This window comes from Neofelis nebulosa, chromosome 4 (genome assembly GCF_028018385.1).
Source record: "Neofelis nebulosa isolate mNeoNeb1 chromosome 4, mNeoNeb1.pri, whole genome shotgun sequence".
NCBI lineage: Eukaryota > Metazoa > Chordata > Mammalia > Carnivora > Felidae > Neofelis > Neofelis nebulosa.
Window position 1 is genome coordinate 169,313,346 of NC_080785.1, and position 19,929 is coordinate 169,333,274.

Consider the following 19,929-nt stretch of genomic DNA (forward strand, 5'->3'; position numbering starts at 1 on the left):
GGGAACAGGAAGTCTGGAAAGAAGCTGGGCCTCCTCAACCATTTCTACAATCCTGTGGGTAGAGCCAATTAAACCCTCCCAAAGAAGGGGATGTCCCTCCCTGTCTGCGACGCAGCACAAGCACAGTGTTTGAGGGCTACGGGGTGTGTCCTTCAGGGTGTGAAGGGGGCTCGCCTGTGCCCAGCAGAGCAAGGTGGGGGTCCCAGGAGCTCCTGGCCAGCTGGAAATCCGTGCGTCGTTTGCATGACGGCCTCTCACCAGGGAACCCTAATTTTACAGAGAATTTCACAAGTGAAAGGAGCTCATGTGTAACGTCGCGATGGCACGTGGTGTGGATGGAAGGCCCAGTCCTGCTGTCTGTAAACCGGCCGCGGCGGCACCTCCTGAGGGCAGGGAGAAGACTCTGGCGGGGGCGGGCAGGTGCGGCCCCGCAGGGGCATTTTGAGGGCTTCTCTTCGCCTTTGAGCTGAGCCACCCTCCCTGCCGCAGATCGCGAGCGGGCTGTGGGCGGGGACGAGGGCTCTCCAGCCCCACACACTGTGGTGGCACCCCGTGCATTTTGGATCAATCCGTTCTTTTTACGTTTTAAAATCTTCATTGTGGTCTTTAGAATGCGAGAATAACGGCCTCCAAAGACCCCAGACCTGGTTCTGGGACCAGGGATCTGTCACCTCACGCAACAGAGGGGACCTTAGCAAGGCCTGAGGCGGGGGTGACCCTGGGTACCCAGCGTCCACACGAGGTCCTCATGAGAAGGGGACAGACACGGGCGGACCCTGCACTGCTGGCCGTGAGAATGGAAGAGGGGCCTCTGGAAGCCGGGAAAGGTGGGAGACGGGGATCCCTGGGGCCCAGAACTGTCAAAGACAATTTGTGGGCGGCTTTAAGCCCTAGGTGGATGGTGATCTGTCACAGGGGCCCTTAAGACACCCCCCACATCAGAACAGGGGAGGACTGACCCATTTGGTTCATAGCAGATCCCCAGGGCCAGCCTCCTCCAGACCCAGGAGCCCCTCCCCACTCCCACAGGAAGTGGGGCCCAGAGCAGGAAGCCCTGTGTGCAGGCGAACGGACTCCCCCTCCCGTTGGGGCTGCAAATAGGGCCTTCGCTGAGCGTCAGCCCCTTCTCACTGGGGAAGGAGCAGTCAAGAAAAGGGACAGGAAGGTCCAAATATCCAGGGCTGGAAAGGCCTGGCAGACACCTGGTGGCCGCCGTGGGACGCTGGCCAGAGCTCAGCCCTCCCCACCTCCTGGCTCAGGCTTCCCTCCTCCCTCACCTCCACCGTTGGTCCTTCAGCTCTAGGAGCCGGGGCCATCATGCTGCCTCCCCGCCCCGGCCACGGGACGGCCCCCACCCACCCGGATCCGTCCGAGCACCTTTCCCTCGGCATTCGGCGGGTGGCCGCTGAGCCCCGGGAGCCTGGGCCGGCAGCTCGCACCGGGTCCCCGGCTCCCCACTCGAGCAGGCGAGGCCTGGCTCCTGAGCCCTGGGAGGTGGGGAGGGCCGGCACAGGTCTCCCGCAGGGACGGGCTCCTCCTGGACACAGAAGGGACGCACAGCCGACAGCAAGGAGGGAATAAAAGCACACAACGTGGGTTTCTAATCCAAACGCACTTCTCTTTATTCAAACCAGGGTCAAACTGGTCGGTGGGGACGCCCTGAAACCACGTGCGCGGGAGAGCGGCTGACAAGGCCTCCTTGTCCTTGCTGCCGGGGCGGACGCGGGGCGGCGCCGGCAGAGGCTGGGCGGGCGCGGCCCCCACGGCGCACCTGCGGGCGCTGCCAGGCAGGTCAGTCGACAAAAGCAAGGAATAAACAAAAAACAAAACACGCTCAGTAGACTTTTTCTGTAAGCTCCCAGAGTTTCTGGACCAACAAGCCCCGACCCTCAAAGCCAGGAGTGAGGCACTGAAACGCCCCTCACTGCCACCAGTGCCGACGGAAACCCTGCTTTAAATTAAAAAATAAGCCAGTATACATCGTAGAAAATTTCTCTTAAAAATCTCACAATTTGTAAATGTATATTTTTTCTTTAACATAAAAGTTTACAATATACGGTAAAACAAAAGGCTCAGGAAAATAATTTCAAAAAAAAGGAAGAAAAAGAAACCTGAAGTTTTGAATTAAAGCTGAAGACATTTTTTTTAAACCCTGTTGTTGAACCAGTGACTTTTTTTTATTGTGCTGATGGGTTAGAGAAAGAAATATGTTTAAAAACTTCAGTCCAGACACCCACAGCCGCCTCCAAAAGCCTCTCGCCCCCCTCCCCCCAACGGTGAGCCGTTATTTTTCTGCCAAGTTTGTGATTGTCACGAGTTCACAAGTTTTAAATCCTGGGTCTCGGCCGCCCTGACGTCCACACGGCGCCGGCCAGCTAGCGTCGGTACGGGTGGAATCCTTGCACGTTGTGGTTCTGACCTCGTCCAAAGCCACTTCCGCCGGCGGGGGGGCCCCCCGAGCCCGGCACTGAGGGGCCCCCATACGAGGGGGGCTGCTGGCTGGGATCTGAGAAGCCCTGTCCGAAGCCGGCCAAGTCCTGTCCGTAACCTGCAGGGAAGGAGCCCGGTGAGCTGCGGCGGGATGGCAGCGTTCGCCCTAACGGCCAGGGAGCGGTCCGTGCCCGCGGAGCCCACCCCGACCCCCCGCAGGGCCCTGACCACGGTCTCTGTGCAGAAGGAAAAGCAGCTCGGAGACCCGGAGGACCCCACAGCCTGTGCCATCCGACCTCGGCCTCGCCTCCCCACCCAGTCCCGAGGACCTGGGGTTGGGCCCTGGCCACTGGAGACCTTTGAGCTGGGAAATGTTAAGAGGACCCGGCCCGGCTCGGTAGACTGAGGGTTTCTAAAAAGTTTAATCTTCGGTGTGATGCACCCGGGTTGGTGGGGGGGGGGGGGGGGGGGGGGGAAGGGGTGCAGGCAGGGAGCTCAGGCACAATTCCCAGCAATTAAGAAATGCAAGCCTAGCCCAGGCCCCTCCCTCCAGGGTGACCCCCAGACCCGAGACAGTCCTCTCTGCAGAGCTGACCCCACCTGGGATCTTCCCTAAGACCGACGGGTGTGAGGAAAGACTGTGTGCCCAACCCGACGCCAGGCGTAAGTGACTCTGGGCACCGTGCCTACAGAGCCTGCCCCGGGCGGGCCAGGGCCCTCCTCCGAACAGGGCCTAGACCCTGCAGCTGACCTCAGAATGCGTGGGAGGCACTCTGGAAAGGGGACCGGCACCAGCCTGCACACCTGGGATGAAGGCGAGCCCCAAGGCCCCCAGATCCCCAGTAGAGGGTGCACATGGGGCGCCGACGCCTGCTGCCCGCAGAGGCAGAGCTCTAGGGCCCACGGGGCTGTGGCCAGTTGAGATCCTCGCCCCGGCAAGGGCCCCGTCCCAGAGGGCACCGCCAGGTCCACCCCCGCCCAGGACGGCAGAGGAGGCCGTGCCCGCTGCCCGGTACAGGCAGAGTGGGGACCGTGGATGAGAAGGTGCCACCTACCTAGGCCACATCACTGCTCAGCCTGACCATAAGAGTGTAAACAAAGTATGGGCCCGAAGCCTGACGGGTCTTGAGAATAGGTAGCCAGGCCTGGCAAGAGACGAGACCAGGGTGACTACCCCAGGGCAGCCTCGGCAGAGGGGCGGGGCGGGGCCACGCTGGCGGTCAGCACACCCCCGCCCGGGGCTGCTCGTGCGCCGGACACGTGTTCTGCTGGGGTGGGGGTGGGGGGGTGACAACCCACGCACTCAGGGACCGTGGCGTGGCACGGCGCCAAGGGGCCAAGCTGCTGCGATGCCAGGCTACTGGGAGCAGCCGGCCGAGAACGGCAATCGAGGGCAAGAACAGCCTCACGCATAGACACTGAAGTCTTGGGCGAAACGCAGTGTGAACAACCACGTGGGAGTAGCAGAGCCCCAGGCGAGGAGACGTGGGCCGAAGCCATGGCTCCCACAAGAGCCCCAGGAGCCCCGGAAGCCCCAGAAGACAGGCAGCCCGCCTGCATGGCCCCGCAGAGGTGGTAGGAGGCCCCAGGATGGAGGCCTGCTCTACCCAGGACACGGGGCCCAACCCCGTCCTCACGAGCCCCTCCCACGCAGGCCACGGGCCACCACCTAGTAGACCCCAGGCTCAGAGGCACCTAGTCCACGACCAGCCCCTCCGGTGAAGCATGGTGACGCCCATGCCAGCGCCCGCCACAGACCAGAGCCACGAGCCCACGTGGCCAACAGGTGCCCTCCCTGCACTCTGCACTTGGAAAATGAGACCACCAAGGAACAGCACCTGCTGGGGGCGCCCCACTGAGCCCTCGCACACCATCCTCCTGGGGGCCCGGTCACAGCCACAGGCTCCCCAACCCACAGGCCCTGGGACGCCTGCCGCTCACGCGATGCGTTTCTCAGACAGCTCCCTAGCAAAACCCCAGGAAACCAAAATCCTTCTTTGCATTTTGCCGGACCCTCCCTGACAAGCCCCAGCAGAGCGGGCCTCCGTCACAGACGCTGGCAGGGAGGAAGGCGGGAGGTGGCGGGGCCAGATCCCCGGCCCCAGGCCTCGAACACAGGTCTCCAGCGTGGGCGAGAGTTACAGCCACTCACCGTACTGGCTGTAGGGGAAGTCTGGCTGGGCCGTCGGGGGCTTGCTCATGTCGGGGGCGGCCTGAGATGGAGGCGGTGGGAAGGCCAGAGGTGCTGCCCCTGGAGTAGCAGGTGGAGGAGGGACCCCAGGTGGGGCAAACTGATCCGGCGGTGGAGGCGGGGGCCCGTAGCCAAAGCCTGCGGGCAAACAGGAGAGGAAGACACACACACAGTGCACGACCGCGGCCCAGCCTACAGGAGCTGCCCGCACCATTTCCTGCCGAGACGCACCAAGTGGCCAGGTCCTGGGGATGTGCCCCGGCTGGGAGAAGGCGGCATGCGGACTAGCGATGGTCTGGAAGGCTGGGGTGCCCGGGTGGGCCTGGGGCAGCCTGTCACCGCACCTCTGACAGCGAGTGTCAGACAGGAACTCCACAGGGAGTTAACTGCACTGAAACACTCTTGAAAAAACCAAAACCAGTTGCCTAACAAAGCACAATCTGTGCTCTGAGAAGACAAAAAGAATCACAGTGAGCCTTTCACGAGGGCGGGGGTCACGCCTGTCCACACTCTGTCCTGGGGGGCTCCAGAAAACCGGTTTCTATCCACCTGTGTTCTTGTTAGAAATAAAAATCTGGGGCACCTAGGTGGCTCGGTCAGTTAAGCGTCCGACTTAGGCTCAGATTATGATCTCACGGTTCGTGAATTCAAGCCCCACATCGGGCTCTGTGCTGACAGCTCAGAGTCTAGAGCCTGCCTCGGATTCTGTGTCTCCCCTTCTCTCTGCCCCTCCCCTGCTTGCACTGTCTCTCTCTCAAAAATAAATGAACAGTAAAAAGAGAAAGAAAATCTGACGTGGTCCAGGCCACGGGCAGCCGTGGAGCCTGAAAAATGTGACTGACCCAAGCCTGTGGTGCATCCCAAAAGCAGAACACGCGTGGGCGCCCAAGATCTTAACGGGAAGACCGGGGGACAGTCTGTGTGGGCCGCAGGGCAAGAGCAGCGGCCAGCCACACTCGATCAGGTGAGGGTCTCTTTCCTGCTGAAGACCCAGTCACCAGGAGTGGCCACACCCTTTTCTTTTTTCCTTTAAACGCTTTTCCCTGCCGAGAGAAAAAGAAGCGGGGAGACAGCACGCACGCACGAATAGGGGAGAGGGGCAGAGGGGCCGAGAGTCACATGCTCAACCGACTGAGCCACCCAGGCACCCTGGCCGCACCCCTTCCTACCAGGGACGAGCACTGAACCTTGCAGGCCTGCCAGCCGCCAGCCACCCCCGGGCACAAGGCAGAATAGAGCAGGACTGAGACTCCGGTTCGTATGCCCTCTAGCCCTTCGCTGCTTTGTTACAAGTTACAAGGCCAGGTCCAAAGGCCCCGTGCTGCGACCACTCGCAGGGCCCGCCCCAGTGACGTGGCACACTCATCATGGACGACACAGGTGTCATCCACACGGCCCTCCGAGCAGAGGGGCGTGGACGTGCGGCACCCCAGCCCCCCTCCTGGGGCCCACAGGACTTACTGAACTGTGGAGGGGCACCGTAGCCCTGTGGGAAGCCCTGAGGAGGGGGGAAGCCTCCGGGAGGGGTGGACACAATGTAAGAGGTGAACGGTGGCGGCGGTGGGGGGGCTCCTCTTCCCGCAGGGGGCGGTCCATAGCCACCTGTAACACAGGACACAGAGGTGAGGGCGAGGGCGTGGCACACGAGGCTCCGGGCCGCCCTGGCCCGCCGCGGGGCCGCCCCGTTTCAGACCCTGTTCCTTCTCAGTTGCCCACGATGAGGACTTACCGATTGCCTGTCCGGCTGGTACCCACATTCCTAAACAGGAAAACAGAGAGGGTGGTTGGTGCCCGTCAGCTGAGCCCCGCTCCCCCGACAGCACTGGCTGTGCCGGTGAGAAGCCCTTCTGGAAAACGCACCCGAGGGGCCTGGCGTCCTGTTGCACTGTGGGCACCGGGGCGGGATGTCCCAGCCCCGAGGAAGGCGTCAGAGGAGCCCGTGGTAGACCAGGAGCACAGGCGTGACCCCCAGAGCTTCTCCAGCACCTGGGTATGGGGAAAGAGCTGCCGCTCGCGTCCTGCTTCTATGGGCCGGGGGCCGGGGTGGGGGAGGGGCTCCCAAGAGAAGCCTGTTGGGTCAGGTGGCCCCGGCCCGGCCACCAGCCGAGCTACTGCTACTGGGCACGCGGGATAACTGGTTTTCTAGGGCTGTGTGTTCTTTTGCAATAAAGAATTTTTTGAAAGACGACTCTGTGAGCCCCAAGAGGGGGCGCCAGGTGCCTCTGGATGCAGACAGGCCCACCTGACCTCCTTCTGCCCCTCCTTGGACACTAAAGGGGGTAGAGGCTACCAGATCCTGTCCTGGAGCCCCTAGGCACCCCAATCCTTCTGCCAACCTGTCCTTAACCACTCTGCTGACCCATCACGAGGCTCTGACAGCCCAAGGGGCAGGAGCAGACCAAGAGGGTGAAGGAAACAGGACTGTGGGGCAAAAGCCCCAGTCTCCCTAAGAGCATCTTCTCTTATCTGGGCCCCTGAGAGGGCCAGGCCAGGCCCACTGGAGGGGGTGGTGGTGACAGTGACGGACTCTCAAATCCACCAGGTCCTTCTGCCCATCCCCCTACCCCCAAGGCACTGCCACAGACCCCGGGGACAGCAAAGGTGCCAGCACGAGGCATCGAACTGCTCCCTCAGGCCTGGGAGGCCCTCCTCCAGAGCACGGTACTTGGAGTAAAGATGCTCACTGCCCTCTGCCAACTACGGTTGAAACTCATCTGCCCAAACCACAGACGGGGACTCGGCTACGGCCCAGACACACCACCGTCCTCCACACGGACCAGGTGACGACCTGGAACCTGGCCCCTTTCCCGTCTGCGGGCCGACCAGAAGGTGCCCCTCTAGGGGCGCGCGTGCTATGGGGGGACCAGCATGGAGCCCGCACGCCAACCTGCTGGGCAGGAGACCCTGGGGCCAGACGAGCAGGGAGTACCACCTGTGCCTTCGTGGACCCACCACCCCGCGGGCTTGGGACCCCGGCCCCCCCGAGCAGAAATCCCTGAGGCGGCCACCCGGGGGCCCGGCCGGTTCTGGGTGCTGGAGCCTCACCTTGTGGGCCGTATCCTTGCTGCCACGTGGGTGGGGGCTGGCCTGCCCAGCCATTAGCAGCACTGGGCACGACCCGGCTGCCCCACTGGCTGGCACCTGGCTGTCCCGGCGCTTGGCTTTTGCTGTCGCGTGGCTCGGCCCGTTTAACTTCCACCTAGACAAATGGAGCTGTGGTTTAGGGAGATGCCGAGGGTCCCGGACCCCCTTCCCTTCAGACACACCCTTGATAACTTATAACTACACTTAGCATCTTATTACGACTTAAAACTAAAACTTAACTATAAACCTTAGGCCAGTGTTCTTTTTTTTAAAAATTAAATTTTTTTTTCTTTTCTTTTTTCTTTCTTTTTTTTTTTTTGCTTAAAACATGTTTCTCAGGTACAACAGATGCAACGTAAGACGTATTAAGCCCCACCCGCTGCGGGGCACCGAATGAAGGCCAAGAACCCTGAAGAGTTCTGGGTAACAAGGGGTCTTTCAGTGGAGGTAAAATGACAGCTTTCTCCTTCGGTGGCCTCGTCATCCCAGGGCCACAGAGATCAGGACCGCCCGAACAGTCACAGCCCTCTCCCCGGGCCTCCCAAGGGCCCCGGCGTGGCAGGAGCCCGCCGCTACGGAGCACGTCGGGGAGCAGCCGGGCCCACACGCACGAGGCCTCTCCGGAGCCCACCCGCCCTGCCCTGTGCCGGGAGCTCATACCTGAGAAACACAGTTGGTTTCCTTAGGTTTTTTATTTAAAATGTCTAATGGAAGATAAGGACTTACCTTCCCCAGGCTAACGCTTAAAGAATCTCAATTAACTCAAAATAATGTCAGAGGGAATGGATGTGATAAAGAGAATCTTACATTACATCTAACAAAAAAAGTAAACGAACATGCAATAAAATGGACATTTGAATCAGTAAGCAATCTTCATACTGTGTTAGGTCAGCAGCCCAGGACCCTTCCTCTGTCGGGTGTTGTCAGGAGCCACAGCGGGGGGGGGGGGGGGGGGGGGACCCAGAGGTGCCCTGCCTTAGTGTCCTACCTGCACTAGGCGCTGTGGCCACCACACAGCTCCCTCCCTTCCGCAGCCTCTGTCCCCCAGTTATAGGGTTGCCTCGGCAGTTGAGAACCTTGAAATCTTTTTGTTTATGGCAAGTTTTAATGAGAAGAGACAATACATCCACTTGGAGTCCTCCTTGGAGTCTCATCGTCTGATGAGCTAATAAGCGTATGTATTCAGAGTTCCATCGGTGGCGCCCTAAGACCCCTTCCTGTCTAACACACAGGGAGTGGGACAGAGGCACAAAGACGCCACCTTCCTGGGGTCCCAAGGACACTCCACGGAGAGGAACAAAATCCCCGGTAGCTCAAGGCGACGTGACAGCGGGACCAAGGGACCCTTTCGAAGAACTCCAACTAACGAGTCTTCACGCACCCTCCTTAGGGGAATTTGGTTCCTGCCGACAAAGCGAAGCAGCCCTCGTCATTTTTGTTTAAAAACGTCTGCTGTCCTCCTGTGGGAACGTGGGTGCAGTCATTCACCCTATTGCTTCTAACTGGAGGGGGACCCCAGGCCTTTCTGGAGGGACCCCCTGCTAAGGAGCCAGCCCGCCAGTGAAGGTCAGGCCGTGGGGACAGGGTGAGGCTGGGGGCTCCCGCCCGTGTGCACCTTACTGTACAAGTTGAGCCCCACACCGAGAAGCCACCTCAGTCTCCGCTCTGTGCTCCGTGCAGACCAGACTCAGACACCGATGCGTCCTACAAAACCGGGGCGGGGACGGCCGCCTGGAGATGGGAGCAGATCCGTGCGCTTATCGGCCTTTCTGCCCCTAGAGCGGGCCCAGGCTCTGTCCAAGTTTTAAATGTCACGGTACCTTAAAGTATCGAACGCGGACTCCTTTGCACGTGTGCTCGTAACTGGCATGCGTCCTTGAGATCTGCATGCAAATTCTGAACTAAAAGCGTCGATGGACGTCGGAGCGAGACTTGTGTGTGCTCGCTCGGGTTCAGACGGAATTAAGCCTGCGACAACACCCGCACTAGCCTCCTTTGGATGCACACAGCTGCGCACGTGGCCGTGCTTCTCAACTTCCGGGGAGCGGGCTGTGGGGCTGGGGCGGGGGGGGGGGCAGGAGGGGCAGGACCCCGTGGTGCCTCATTCCCCGCACGCTATCTTAACTGACAAAAACAGCCACGGTGCTGTCACCAGGCCCGGGCTTCGTGGCACCCACGTGGCCCGCCGGGCTGCACAGAGCAGGTTCTGAAAGGCCCGAGACGGGAGTCCTGCAAAGCCTCTGCTAACACTGAGGGACCCCATGCTGCAGAATTTCTACCAGCGATTTATCTGAGTGAGCCCCCCCCCCCCCCCCTCAGCTCCGAGCCGCCCGCGTCCGCGGCAGCAACACAGTATGAAGACGGGACAACCAGAGGTCACTTGACTGCACGGAGGTAAGTACTACCGAGAGCATGTGCTTGGGGCCAGAGTTTCACAGTAAGTGACCCAATTAAAAAAAACCAATCCTTCAGGATGTTTACGTCTCTTTCGGTTTCACACGGAATCGGTTTTCAAGGGTTCGCCGCCCCCCACGTTACGGGGCGGCTGAGACAATCGGAATGCGGGACAGACATCCGAAGGAGTGGTCACTGAAACCAAGCCTGAGGCAACCTGCGATTTCACTGGAGGCCAGCCCACGAGCCCCCCCCCCCGACTGAGCCCCTCGGGCAGGATGGGCCCCCAGCTTTGGCAGACCCCCCCCCCCCGCCCCTCCCCACTGACTGACCCAGCCCCCTTTACCGTTAAGGAATCTGTGTTTCCAGTGAAATCCCTAAGTTGCCTAAGACTTGGTTTGGTCTTAAGGTAAAATAAAACTACAACTACACACTTTTTTGCCCATGATGTCGTGAAAATGCATGTTGACAGCCTGGTCCACTGATTGTTCGTCCTCGAAAGTAATAAATCCAAAACCTAGCCAACGACGAAGAGTGAATCAAGGTAGCAGGGCGTTGTGACACAAAACAGGGTGATGAACAGTATCAGGGCCGGGCCGAGGGGTCGCCCCAGGGTTTCAGGAAGCCGAGTGTGTGTGGCTGCGGTGACGCAGGCGGGGCTCCGTGTGGAAACACAGGGGGAGCCACGGGGGGGGGGGGGGGGGGGCCGTCGCGGAGCGCGGCAGCCTGAGCGGTAAGACGGCGGGCACCGGGCTCTGCCGGGGCAGGGGAGCGGGCCGAGAGCTCCGCCTCCGCTGGGGGGGTGCATGTGCCGTGGGTGCGCGTGTGCTTTTCTGAAACCCGGGATTCTCCCCCTCGGCTTGCAATTTGCTTTGCAACTAGTGCTGACAGCAGCCATATATCGTTCTAGCGCGTTAAACAGAAGTACGGTCTCTACACAGTTAGTGCCTCGCTAAGCTTATCCAACACTGTTGGGTAAGCCCAAGGAGTCCTCTCGGAGTAACATACGTATGGATACAGGTGTCTATCTGTACGTATCTACTTAAGTAAAATACACAAAGATACAGGCCACAACGGGTTCCAGCAGGTCAAACTCTGCTGTCAGCAGCAAGAGCAAGAGGCACCGTGTCATCAAAGAGAATTTTCACGGGAAAGAAATTTAGCATTTCCCAAACACAAGAAGTGGCAGTATAAACGAAGTTTGGTTGGTCTGGGTGAGTGTGACCGCCCAGCTAACGTGGCACGTCTGGTCCTCGGTCGACTGCACTGTCTCCCCCGGGGCCCGTCTGCTCTGAGCACAAAAGGACGCGTGCATGCGGCACAGAGCCGCCAGAAGACCCCAGAGAACAAAAGGCAGCTGAGGGGAAGGGCTGGCAGCCCGGACCGGGCGGGGCCAGGGCCGATGGGAAGAGCCGGGGTCGGGCCAGGGCGGGGAAAGTGCCGCCTGCCGCCCAGGCCTGGGCTGAGGAGTCCGAGTGGGCGGGGAGGGGGAGTTGGGGAGGAGCGGCCAATCCCAGGGCCCCTCAAGCTGATGGAGGAGGGACTCTGAGCTCTGAGGCTGAAGTGGCTGGAGCTGGGCCAGGTGGGACTGGAGACAAAACCTTGCTGGAGAGGATGGGGGGGAGGAGGGGGGGGGGAAGACAGCTCAGAAACTTGGATGAGGCCGGAAGAGAGGGACACCCAGGATTCGGGAGGCTTCTGTGTCTGCACACGCGTGTGCCCGAGCGTGACTATGCACACACTCACACAAGAATCTGCACACGGCGTGCGAGAAGGAGCAGAATCGCGGCAGCGGAACGAGGACGAAAGACAAACAGGGGGAGCTGGAAGCTGGAGCGGGGAGACGCCGGAGAGGAAGGTGTGAGGCGAGCAGAGGCAGCAGCCGGCACGGGGGGGGGGGGGGGGGGGGGGGGGGCGCAAGGTCTGAGCCTCGCTGTCCCTGGTGAGACACATGCAGAATCCCCCCGACATGGACAGGGATAGTGTCTTAAATGAGCAGAGAGGGAGGAAGGAGGCAGAGCCTTGGAAAAGACCTAGGAAGAGGAGAAAGCGGGATGGGCTCTCTGGGGCGCCCCCGCCCAGCCCACTGGGGGCTCCTGCGGTCGCTCCCGCCCTGTGCTGCCCTGTGCTGGTCTGGGTGCTCGCAGGGACTCAGAGCCTGATGCGGAGGAGGGCAGCGTGAGCCTCCACGGGAACGTGGGTCCCAAGGCCAAGCCCGAAGCGCTCTCCCCACCACCTCCTCCTGCCTGCACCCCCAGCCCACGGCAGCTCAGCGTGCTCCCTGGGCCCAGGGCCAGGCCTCAGGGGACCGACCAGGGGTAGAAATCTAAGAGCAGCCCTCAGGATTCCACGTCCTGAAGTTTCACAAGACCCGAGGCAAATAGTGGAACACAACATGGGTGATGAACAGCAGGTTTAAAAATTAACATTTTCCCAAAGTGCAGGAGTGTCTGCAACCACAGGGCTGGCGTGGTCCGTTATAGCGCAAGAGGCGGTGAGTCTTGGGTAAGGAGCCCGGGGCGGGGCGTCTAGGGACGCATCTGTCTGTCAAGAGGCGACATCACCACTGAGGAAGCGGACAGAAACACACTGAAACTTCGTTTACACCCCACTGGAGCAAAGCCCGTTCCCTCCTCTGACTGCGGGACTGGCCTGTACCTGTGTGATATAATTTAGCACCTGGAGAAGAGAAATCTAAAGAGATATCGTTAATCACAAACAATTCACAGAGAGAAAAGGAAAAACAACTTACTTAACGTTACTGTACTTTACTATGAGACACTTAAGTACGTCACTAAGCATGTATGTCTACGTTAAAATTAAGCTAAGACTTAACAGCTTAATCGACATGAAGTGAGGATACGTCACTTATCATGGAGGAAGAGAAGGAAGGAAGTTCAAATGGCAAACTATTCTCCAGCATGGCGGGCGCATGCTGCGGCGGCGCCGGCTCAGTGCGCTAGGGGGGCCTCCGACGGGGCTGGGGCGCGGGCTGCACGGCGCCCAGACTGGCAGGGCAGCTCACACAGCCGGTCCAAAAGCGGTGGATGAACCAAATCATACGGGCGGGCAGACAGCAGCAGCCACAAAAAAAAAAAAAAAAAAAAAAAAGAAAAGAAAAAAGGGGGGGGAAAAAAAGAAAGAAAAAAAAGGAAAAGGGGGGGGCACAGAAATTGGGTGCCCGCTGTCCCAGCCCCAGGAACCTCATGGGGATGCACTGAGGCAGCTCCTCACCCTCCTTCCGCTGCCCCAGTCTTAGGGAAACAGGAAACGAGAAAAACAAAAAAAAAAAGCATGGGATGAGTAAAGTCAAGTCACGTTCAAGCCGAGCTGGGGCAGACCTAGCCTGACGCCATGGAATGAGGCCTGCCGGGACGGGGCGGGACCGGGCAGGGCAGGGCGGGGGTGGCAGGGGACTCCGAGCAGGACGCAGCCCTGAGTGACTGAGCGCACCGTTTGAAAAAAAGCACCGATCTTTCTGTACACATTTAAAAACAGAAACCGTGTTAAAATTCATGTCAAGTTGTAAAAACTTCAAAAGAACGAGCCAAAAAAACCCTAGGACGTCTGACCTTGGGAAGCAGACAGGCTGGGGCTGCACAGGAAGGGCCTATGTTTTAATCATGTCTCCAAATCATCCTCCTCTGAGGCAATGCTCGCTACCACCACCACCTAAGTGTGAGATAGTTTGCCATCTGAAGGGGAAGGTCAAGGACAAACTCCATCTCTTTTACCTCGAGGCCTCTGTTTCTCTGCGTCGTAGATCATGACCACTTCTGTGACCTGCAAGAGAGACAGTGTTCGAGAATCCGGGTGCCACGGGCGGCCACGAGCACACCTGGCTACCACAGAACTCCCGAGGCAATGGCAGCTCGGGGCTGCGTGCGGACACTCCCCGGGGAAGTCCAGAGGCCCTGAGGCCGGCCTTATGGGCTTTGACGCCCGAGACTCAGGGGACCCGAGACAGGGAAGCACAGGCCACCTCTGCCCCAAGTGCTCACGCAGAGCCACCGGGCCACCAGAGACCCGGCCCCGCACTCCAGCTGGCGGGGGGGGGGGGGGGGCGGGGGGGGGGGGGTGAGGACCACAGCGCGCCTTTCCCTTCACAGACAAGCCCAAAGGCTCAGGCGCCAGGATGGAAGGGCCCATGTCCCGGTCAGCTCAGCTCAGCCCTCCCTGACAGACGTCCCCCAGGACGGCATCTCTTCTCTCTCTGAGCGCACAACGCCACATGCTCTGGCGCCCTTCGTTCGGGGCCCGGGCCCTTGGCACACTCAGGTGCCCCCCGACAAACAGGCAGTAGGGAGGGCAAGGGGACTGCCCACCAACAGGGTGTGCGGCCCGTCGGGGTCCGGGGTGACCCCAGGCCTTGGCTTCAGGTGACTGGGACGCCCCTCCTCCTCCCCCCACGAGCCTGCATGCTGCCCGTCTCCTCTTCTGCCTGCCCTACTAGAACCGAGCACAAGTGATGCTAACCCCCCAGGAAGACTCTAATGGATTTCAGCCTCTTCCAGGAACAGAACCGGCCTGGGGAGAAGGTCTGCTGTCACTGAGGAAAAACCGAGCAGGTGACAGGTTCAAGAATCTCTCACGACACCTGGCCAGGGTACGAGTGCCCGGCGGCCCACAGGACGCGCGAGCTGCCGGAGCAGGGCAGCACAGGGCCCGAGCCGGCGCCCTCCCAGATGGCAGGGTCTGCACGGCTGCTCTGAGGACCTGGGCTAGAACATTCCTCCCGCGATGAGACACGGAAGTCTGGCTCCCATCGTCAGACCGACCCCTGCTTCTCCCCAACACTATCCTAGCACTTTGCACTGTGGCACCTCCAGCTGACCGGAAGGGCCTTTCGGGAGGTCGGCCTGGCGAGCGACCGTGCGCCTGGAAAAGCCGCACATCCCCTCTCCTGGGCTCGGGCCCGCTCTGGGGAAGACACAGGCCCCGAGGAGACAGCGGCCAGGCTTAACCTCTGCGGACACTAGGCTCCACCACTCCCGCCCCGCCCTGCCGTGCTCCGGCCCAGAACAACTCACCACTCCGAATTTCTTGAAGTATTCCCTGAGCTCTGTCTCACCGCAATTGTGAGGGATCCCACCGACAAATATCTTATTTGATTTACTGTTATCGCTCCTGGGTCCTTTCTGCTGTTTCAAGAGGGAAAAAATGGTTAGTCCGTGCAGGGAACCCTCACAACCCTCTCTACAGTGCGTACGTGAGCTACACTCGGCGTTGGTTTTAGGAACCAGCGAAAAGGCAGACCCAAACAGTCCAAAACCCCACTAAATCCAAAGAGAATCACAATTGGCAAGCCATTGTAACTTTTCCCATTTTCCCAGGGAGTCCCAAGGTGACAGGGACCCGGCAGCACGGGCACCACTGCATTTCCAATGCGTGTGCACGGAGCGTGTGGTGGGTCCCGTGCGTAATTATTCCGAACGACAACGGCTGTAAAGCGTAAGGCTCTACGATCTGAAAAGTAAGGCCTCAGGAGGGCAAGGTGGCCGCGATGATGAAAAGTAACAGCTTTCCAGGTTTTTAGTGGGTGACCGAAGAGGACCATGGGAAGTTGCAGTAACTGAGAAGCCACCTGCCTCAACTGACCCCAGCGATCCCTCCCTCTCTGCAGACAGCCTCACGCCTGGGAGGGAAGCGCTGGACTCCAGGTGGAGGACCAGACCTCAGCCCCTACTCCTAGGGGGCTGCCTCCCCACCGCATTCCTCACATGCCCCTCATCCTTCCTGGCCACGGGGCTCCCAGACTACGTCGTCCTAGCCGCTCTGGACAACACGACTGAACTCTGGGGGTGGGCGAGGTCTCACAGGTCCACACAGGGGTCAAATGCCATCAAAATGCGGTTACCCTACATGACCGTTCCGTCTTAGTAAAGAACACGAGTAACCAAACGGAATGTGAACGTGGCGGCCTCGGTTCCAGTCTGAAGAGAAGAGGTATGACAGCCACCTGTGGAAGAAGCCCAGAGCCACGAGCGCACCGTCTGGACACAGGTGGCCCTGGGCACCACGGCTGCCGCTTCAGCTGTGGGGGGGGGGGTATTCTGTGGGAGGACGTGCTTACCGGAGCTGCACGCTCCAGAACTTAGGAGCGGGAGATACAGAGATGAGACAGAAACACGGGCAACTTCAGGAAAATATTAACAATTGATGAAGCGAACAGATATGTCTGACGTACTACTCTTCCGATCTTTCTGTAAAGTTCCTAGAAAGTTTCCTGATAGGGAATTGGAAAAATAAAAACTGTTTCAAGGGTCTGAAGCCCTTGTCTACAAGCAGCAGTTGGACTCTGCTAGAAATTCAGGTTCTCGGGCCCTGGCCCAGACATGCTGATCAGATATGTGCCCTCTGCCTCCGGCCCGGCTCTGGCCAGGCCTCTCTGGTAGGACAAAGGCTTCCTGGATGACAGTCTTCTGAGACCTGCTGGGTGGTGGAAGGGGAGGTACGGGTGACAGTGGACGGAGGACGGGTCTGCTCCAGTTGGCCGGGCACCAAGGGCCACACGCCGCTCAGAGAATCCCTGAGGAGCCGCCACAGTGGTGGATCCTGACTCAGTTGTTCGAACAACCGGCGAGCAGGCTCTTGGATGCGGGCAAACGGCCCCCTGCCCCTGAGCCGCAGCACCTGGGCAGGCACGGCCAGCAAGCAGAGGGGGTGGGGGGCAGGTGCAGAGGGCGCTCTGACACGGGGTCCCCCCCTGGGGCAGGCGCGGAGCCACCACCAGTGAGGAGAAAACGGACCGTTCCGGATCACAAACGGGTGCGAGGAGTCTTTTTCCTCCCGTTAAGACAGACTAGGAAGAGCACTTCTCTCGGCTATGAGATGAACAACGTGCGCCATTGGATGGATCCGAGCAACCCTCGGCTGCTCAGATACCGAACTGGGCCTCTGTTGTTCTCAATCGTAAGGAGCAAAGACACCAGGTCAGAGGTGTGTATTTCCTTCCGACTGTGGCCACGAACGCACACGACACACCGAGAGGCCACCTCACCCAGCCCGGCCCCTTACCCATCCTTCCTTCGGCCGTGTCCTCTCCGGCTGCATCCCCCGAGGTGTGCATGGCTTTGGGTCGATCTGCAAAGTTTCAAACGAGCCCATCGTGAGCACGAAGCTATTTCCTCCAGAAACGGGCCGGCACAGCCAGCAAGCACGTGCCCCCCATCAATTCACCCCAAGTCCACGACCTACTCCGTCATACAGCCTCAGCCCGGAGCTGCAACCCCTTAAGTCAACCCCGCTAAAACACCCCTCGGCGTGAGCACCCCTCAAGCCCAGCGGCAGACGCAGCTGAAGGGGCCACGCGCAGCAGGGCCGGGGCGGGGGGGGGGGGGGGGGGGGGGGGCGTGGGTGGTAGACTCTGAGGAAGGACACTTACGTTTCGGCCGTCCAGTGTGTGTGGTCTGCTGGCCAGCACCGTCCCCACACAGTTTGGGTCTTTAAATTTGACAAACCCAAAGCCTCGAGACTGGTTGGTGGTTTTATCTTTCATGATCACACAGTCTACAACTTCTCCATATTGGGAAAAGTAGCTGCGTAGAGTCTCTGCTCGGAGATTGGGACAAAAACACAGACACACACACCAGAGCGTTAAGCACAGTATCACAGCAGGTGTGTAAGCACACACACACACACACACACACACACACACACACACGTGCTCCTGGCCCTTCTGGCTGACCTGGGAAGTGCAACTAGCAACTTCTAAACTGGCACATCAGTGGACGGGGCTGGTTGAAGATGGAAAGGGCAGGAGGCCCCTGGGGAAGGACTGGGGATCCTAGACACGGATGCACACGTCTCTGCGTGAATTAGCAAGGGTGCGACTGACAACGGCAGTGGCCAAAGGCAATCTGAAAAGTGAAGTGTGAGGGGAGCCAGGCGGCCACCGGGAACGTCGACTACCACAAGCTGCTTAGGGCCCTGCACGGGGCCTGAACTCAGCGACTGCGCCAGCAAGCCCGCAGACCTCCACACTCGTCTCCTGCCCTCCACGTCCCTCCCCTACCTCTGCCAGGACACCAGGACGACTCCCAGTCCAGCGCCCCTCCTCCCCAGAATTCAAGACAGTAAGCTAACCGAGAAGGAAAGAAACCCTTCCCCCTCAAAAGTAGTAGCTAGACACAAATTCACACGCGTTCACGACCAAGGGGAGGCACGGTGCCTGGCACACAGGCGGTCCCCACCACCTACCTTGGGTGGTGCTCCAGTCAAGACCGCCCACGAAGAGCTTCCTGCAATTCAACAAGAAAACGTTTAGGGTCGGGGCGCCTGGGTGGCGCAGTCGGTTAAGCGTCCGACTTCAGCCAGGTCACAATCTCGCGGTCCGTGAGTTCGAGCCCCGCGTCACGCTCTGGGCTGATGGCTCGGAGCCTGGAGCCTGTTTCCGATTCTGTGTCTCCCTCTCTCTCTGCCCCTCCCCCGTTCATGCTCTGTCTCTCTCTGTCCCAAAAATAAATAAAAAACGTTGAAAAAAAAAATTAAAAAAAAAAAAGAAAACGTTTAGGGTCAAGATAGTCCTTGCCTCAAACATGTCAGCCACCTGCCCCCTCCTCAGGTGGTAATCCACAAGAAGCTGGTGGAGACGTGCCGACACGTGCCATGCGATCGTGGCAACGACGTGTGCCCACCGTGGCCACCGCCTGGCCTTGCCAGCTGTAGACAGGAAAGACGACATCGAGACCTACCAAGACGACGGGGAGCGAGGGTCACGACGCGTAATCAAAGACGACACATCCAGAGGCACACACCGTCACTGACCAAACCAGTGAGACAACGAGACCTTGCCAAATGCACCAACAGGAGCCCCCAAACTGCAGAGGATCCGGGGTGCGGTTACGGGGCACACCTCCCCCACTGCTCTTGCAGATACTGTGGATTTAGAAGCCGAGGTCTGAAAGCACACTCAACAAACCAGAGCGGCAGCAGGGGTGGGGGCTCTAGGTTAAAGCCTCAGGTATTTTCCACATGGTCACGAGCAAGGACCCACAGATCACTCAGTACCGGAACCCTGGCCCATACTTCCCGCCCCAAGGCAGCCCAGGCTGGAACCTTCAAGAGGAATCGCACTATCACCTACCTGCCTCTTCTGCACACCACACCTCTAGCGGGGTCTGGAACGCCAACAGGCCACAGGGTGGTGTCCACCGTTCCCAATGCCCCCGGGCTGGCCAGGCCTGGAAACTGAGGCACTGAGGCACTGGGGCACGTCCCAGGACAGGCCAGCGTGCTACAGCTACTCCAGCCCTTACTGGGGCAGAGCTCACACGTATCTCCAAGACCCACAGGCCCCTTCAGGCACCACTCGGGCCCCCCACGAACCCAGAGAGCAGGTTCGGCAGAGGAGGGGCTTCAACCGCAGCGGTGGCGGCTCTGTGCTGCTGGCGTCCCCCAGGAAAAGGGGGCATGACCACTGTCACCCTCAGAGTGGGACCTGGATGCCACCTGATCGGTCTTCAGATGCCAGCCAGTGGCCAAGGCTCAGTCCGCATCTGGGACGCGGGGCTCCGCGGTCCTGGCGTCTGCAGCTGAGCACGACTTGAAGACAAATGCACTCCCGAGCAACCAAGAAGGGCTGCCAGACAGGGTGCCCCACCCTCCACCCCAGGACAAACCCCCGCGTGCCCGCCCTGGGCTCCTTCCTACCGTGGCCTGTTCTCTGAGAACAGGCAACTCACGCACGGTGCGTGAGAAACCATTCCCACCACCAGACAGGTACCCAGTGCCAGCCTCAAAATGCCCGCAAGCCGGCCGCCACGGTCCAGGGAGGGGGGCACCGGGCAGGCACATCTGGCCGAGGCAGCTCCGTAAGGGGCAAGTTTCAG

At 59.9% G+C, this 19,929-nt stretch overlaps 1 protein-coding gene across 1 annotated transcript; it reads right to left on the reverse strand.

The window, feature by feature from the left end:
* Positions 1 to 1,597: 1,597 nt before the first annotated feature.
* On the reverse strand, positions 1,598 to 18,857 carry DAZAP1 (DAZ associated protein 1; the record flags this gene model as incomplete). The annotated part of the gene is made up of 12 exons (XM_058728543.1): positions 1,598 to 2,548; positions 4,583 to 4,759; positions 6,083 to 6,223; positions 6,351 to 6,380; positions 7,667 to 7,820; positions 10,534 to 10,616; positions 13,834 to 13,882; positions 15,130 to 15,240; positions 17,117 to 17,182; positions 17,484 to 17,650; positions 18,299 to 18,339; positions 18,793 to 18,857. Coding segments are annotated over 12 exons (1,257 nt in total), but the record flags the coding sequence as incomplete, so codon positions are not given.
* Between the last annotated feature and the right edge of the window lie 1,072 nt (positions 18,858 to 19,929).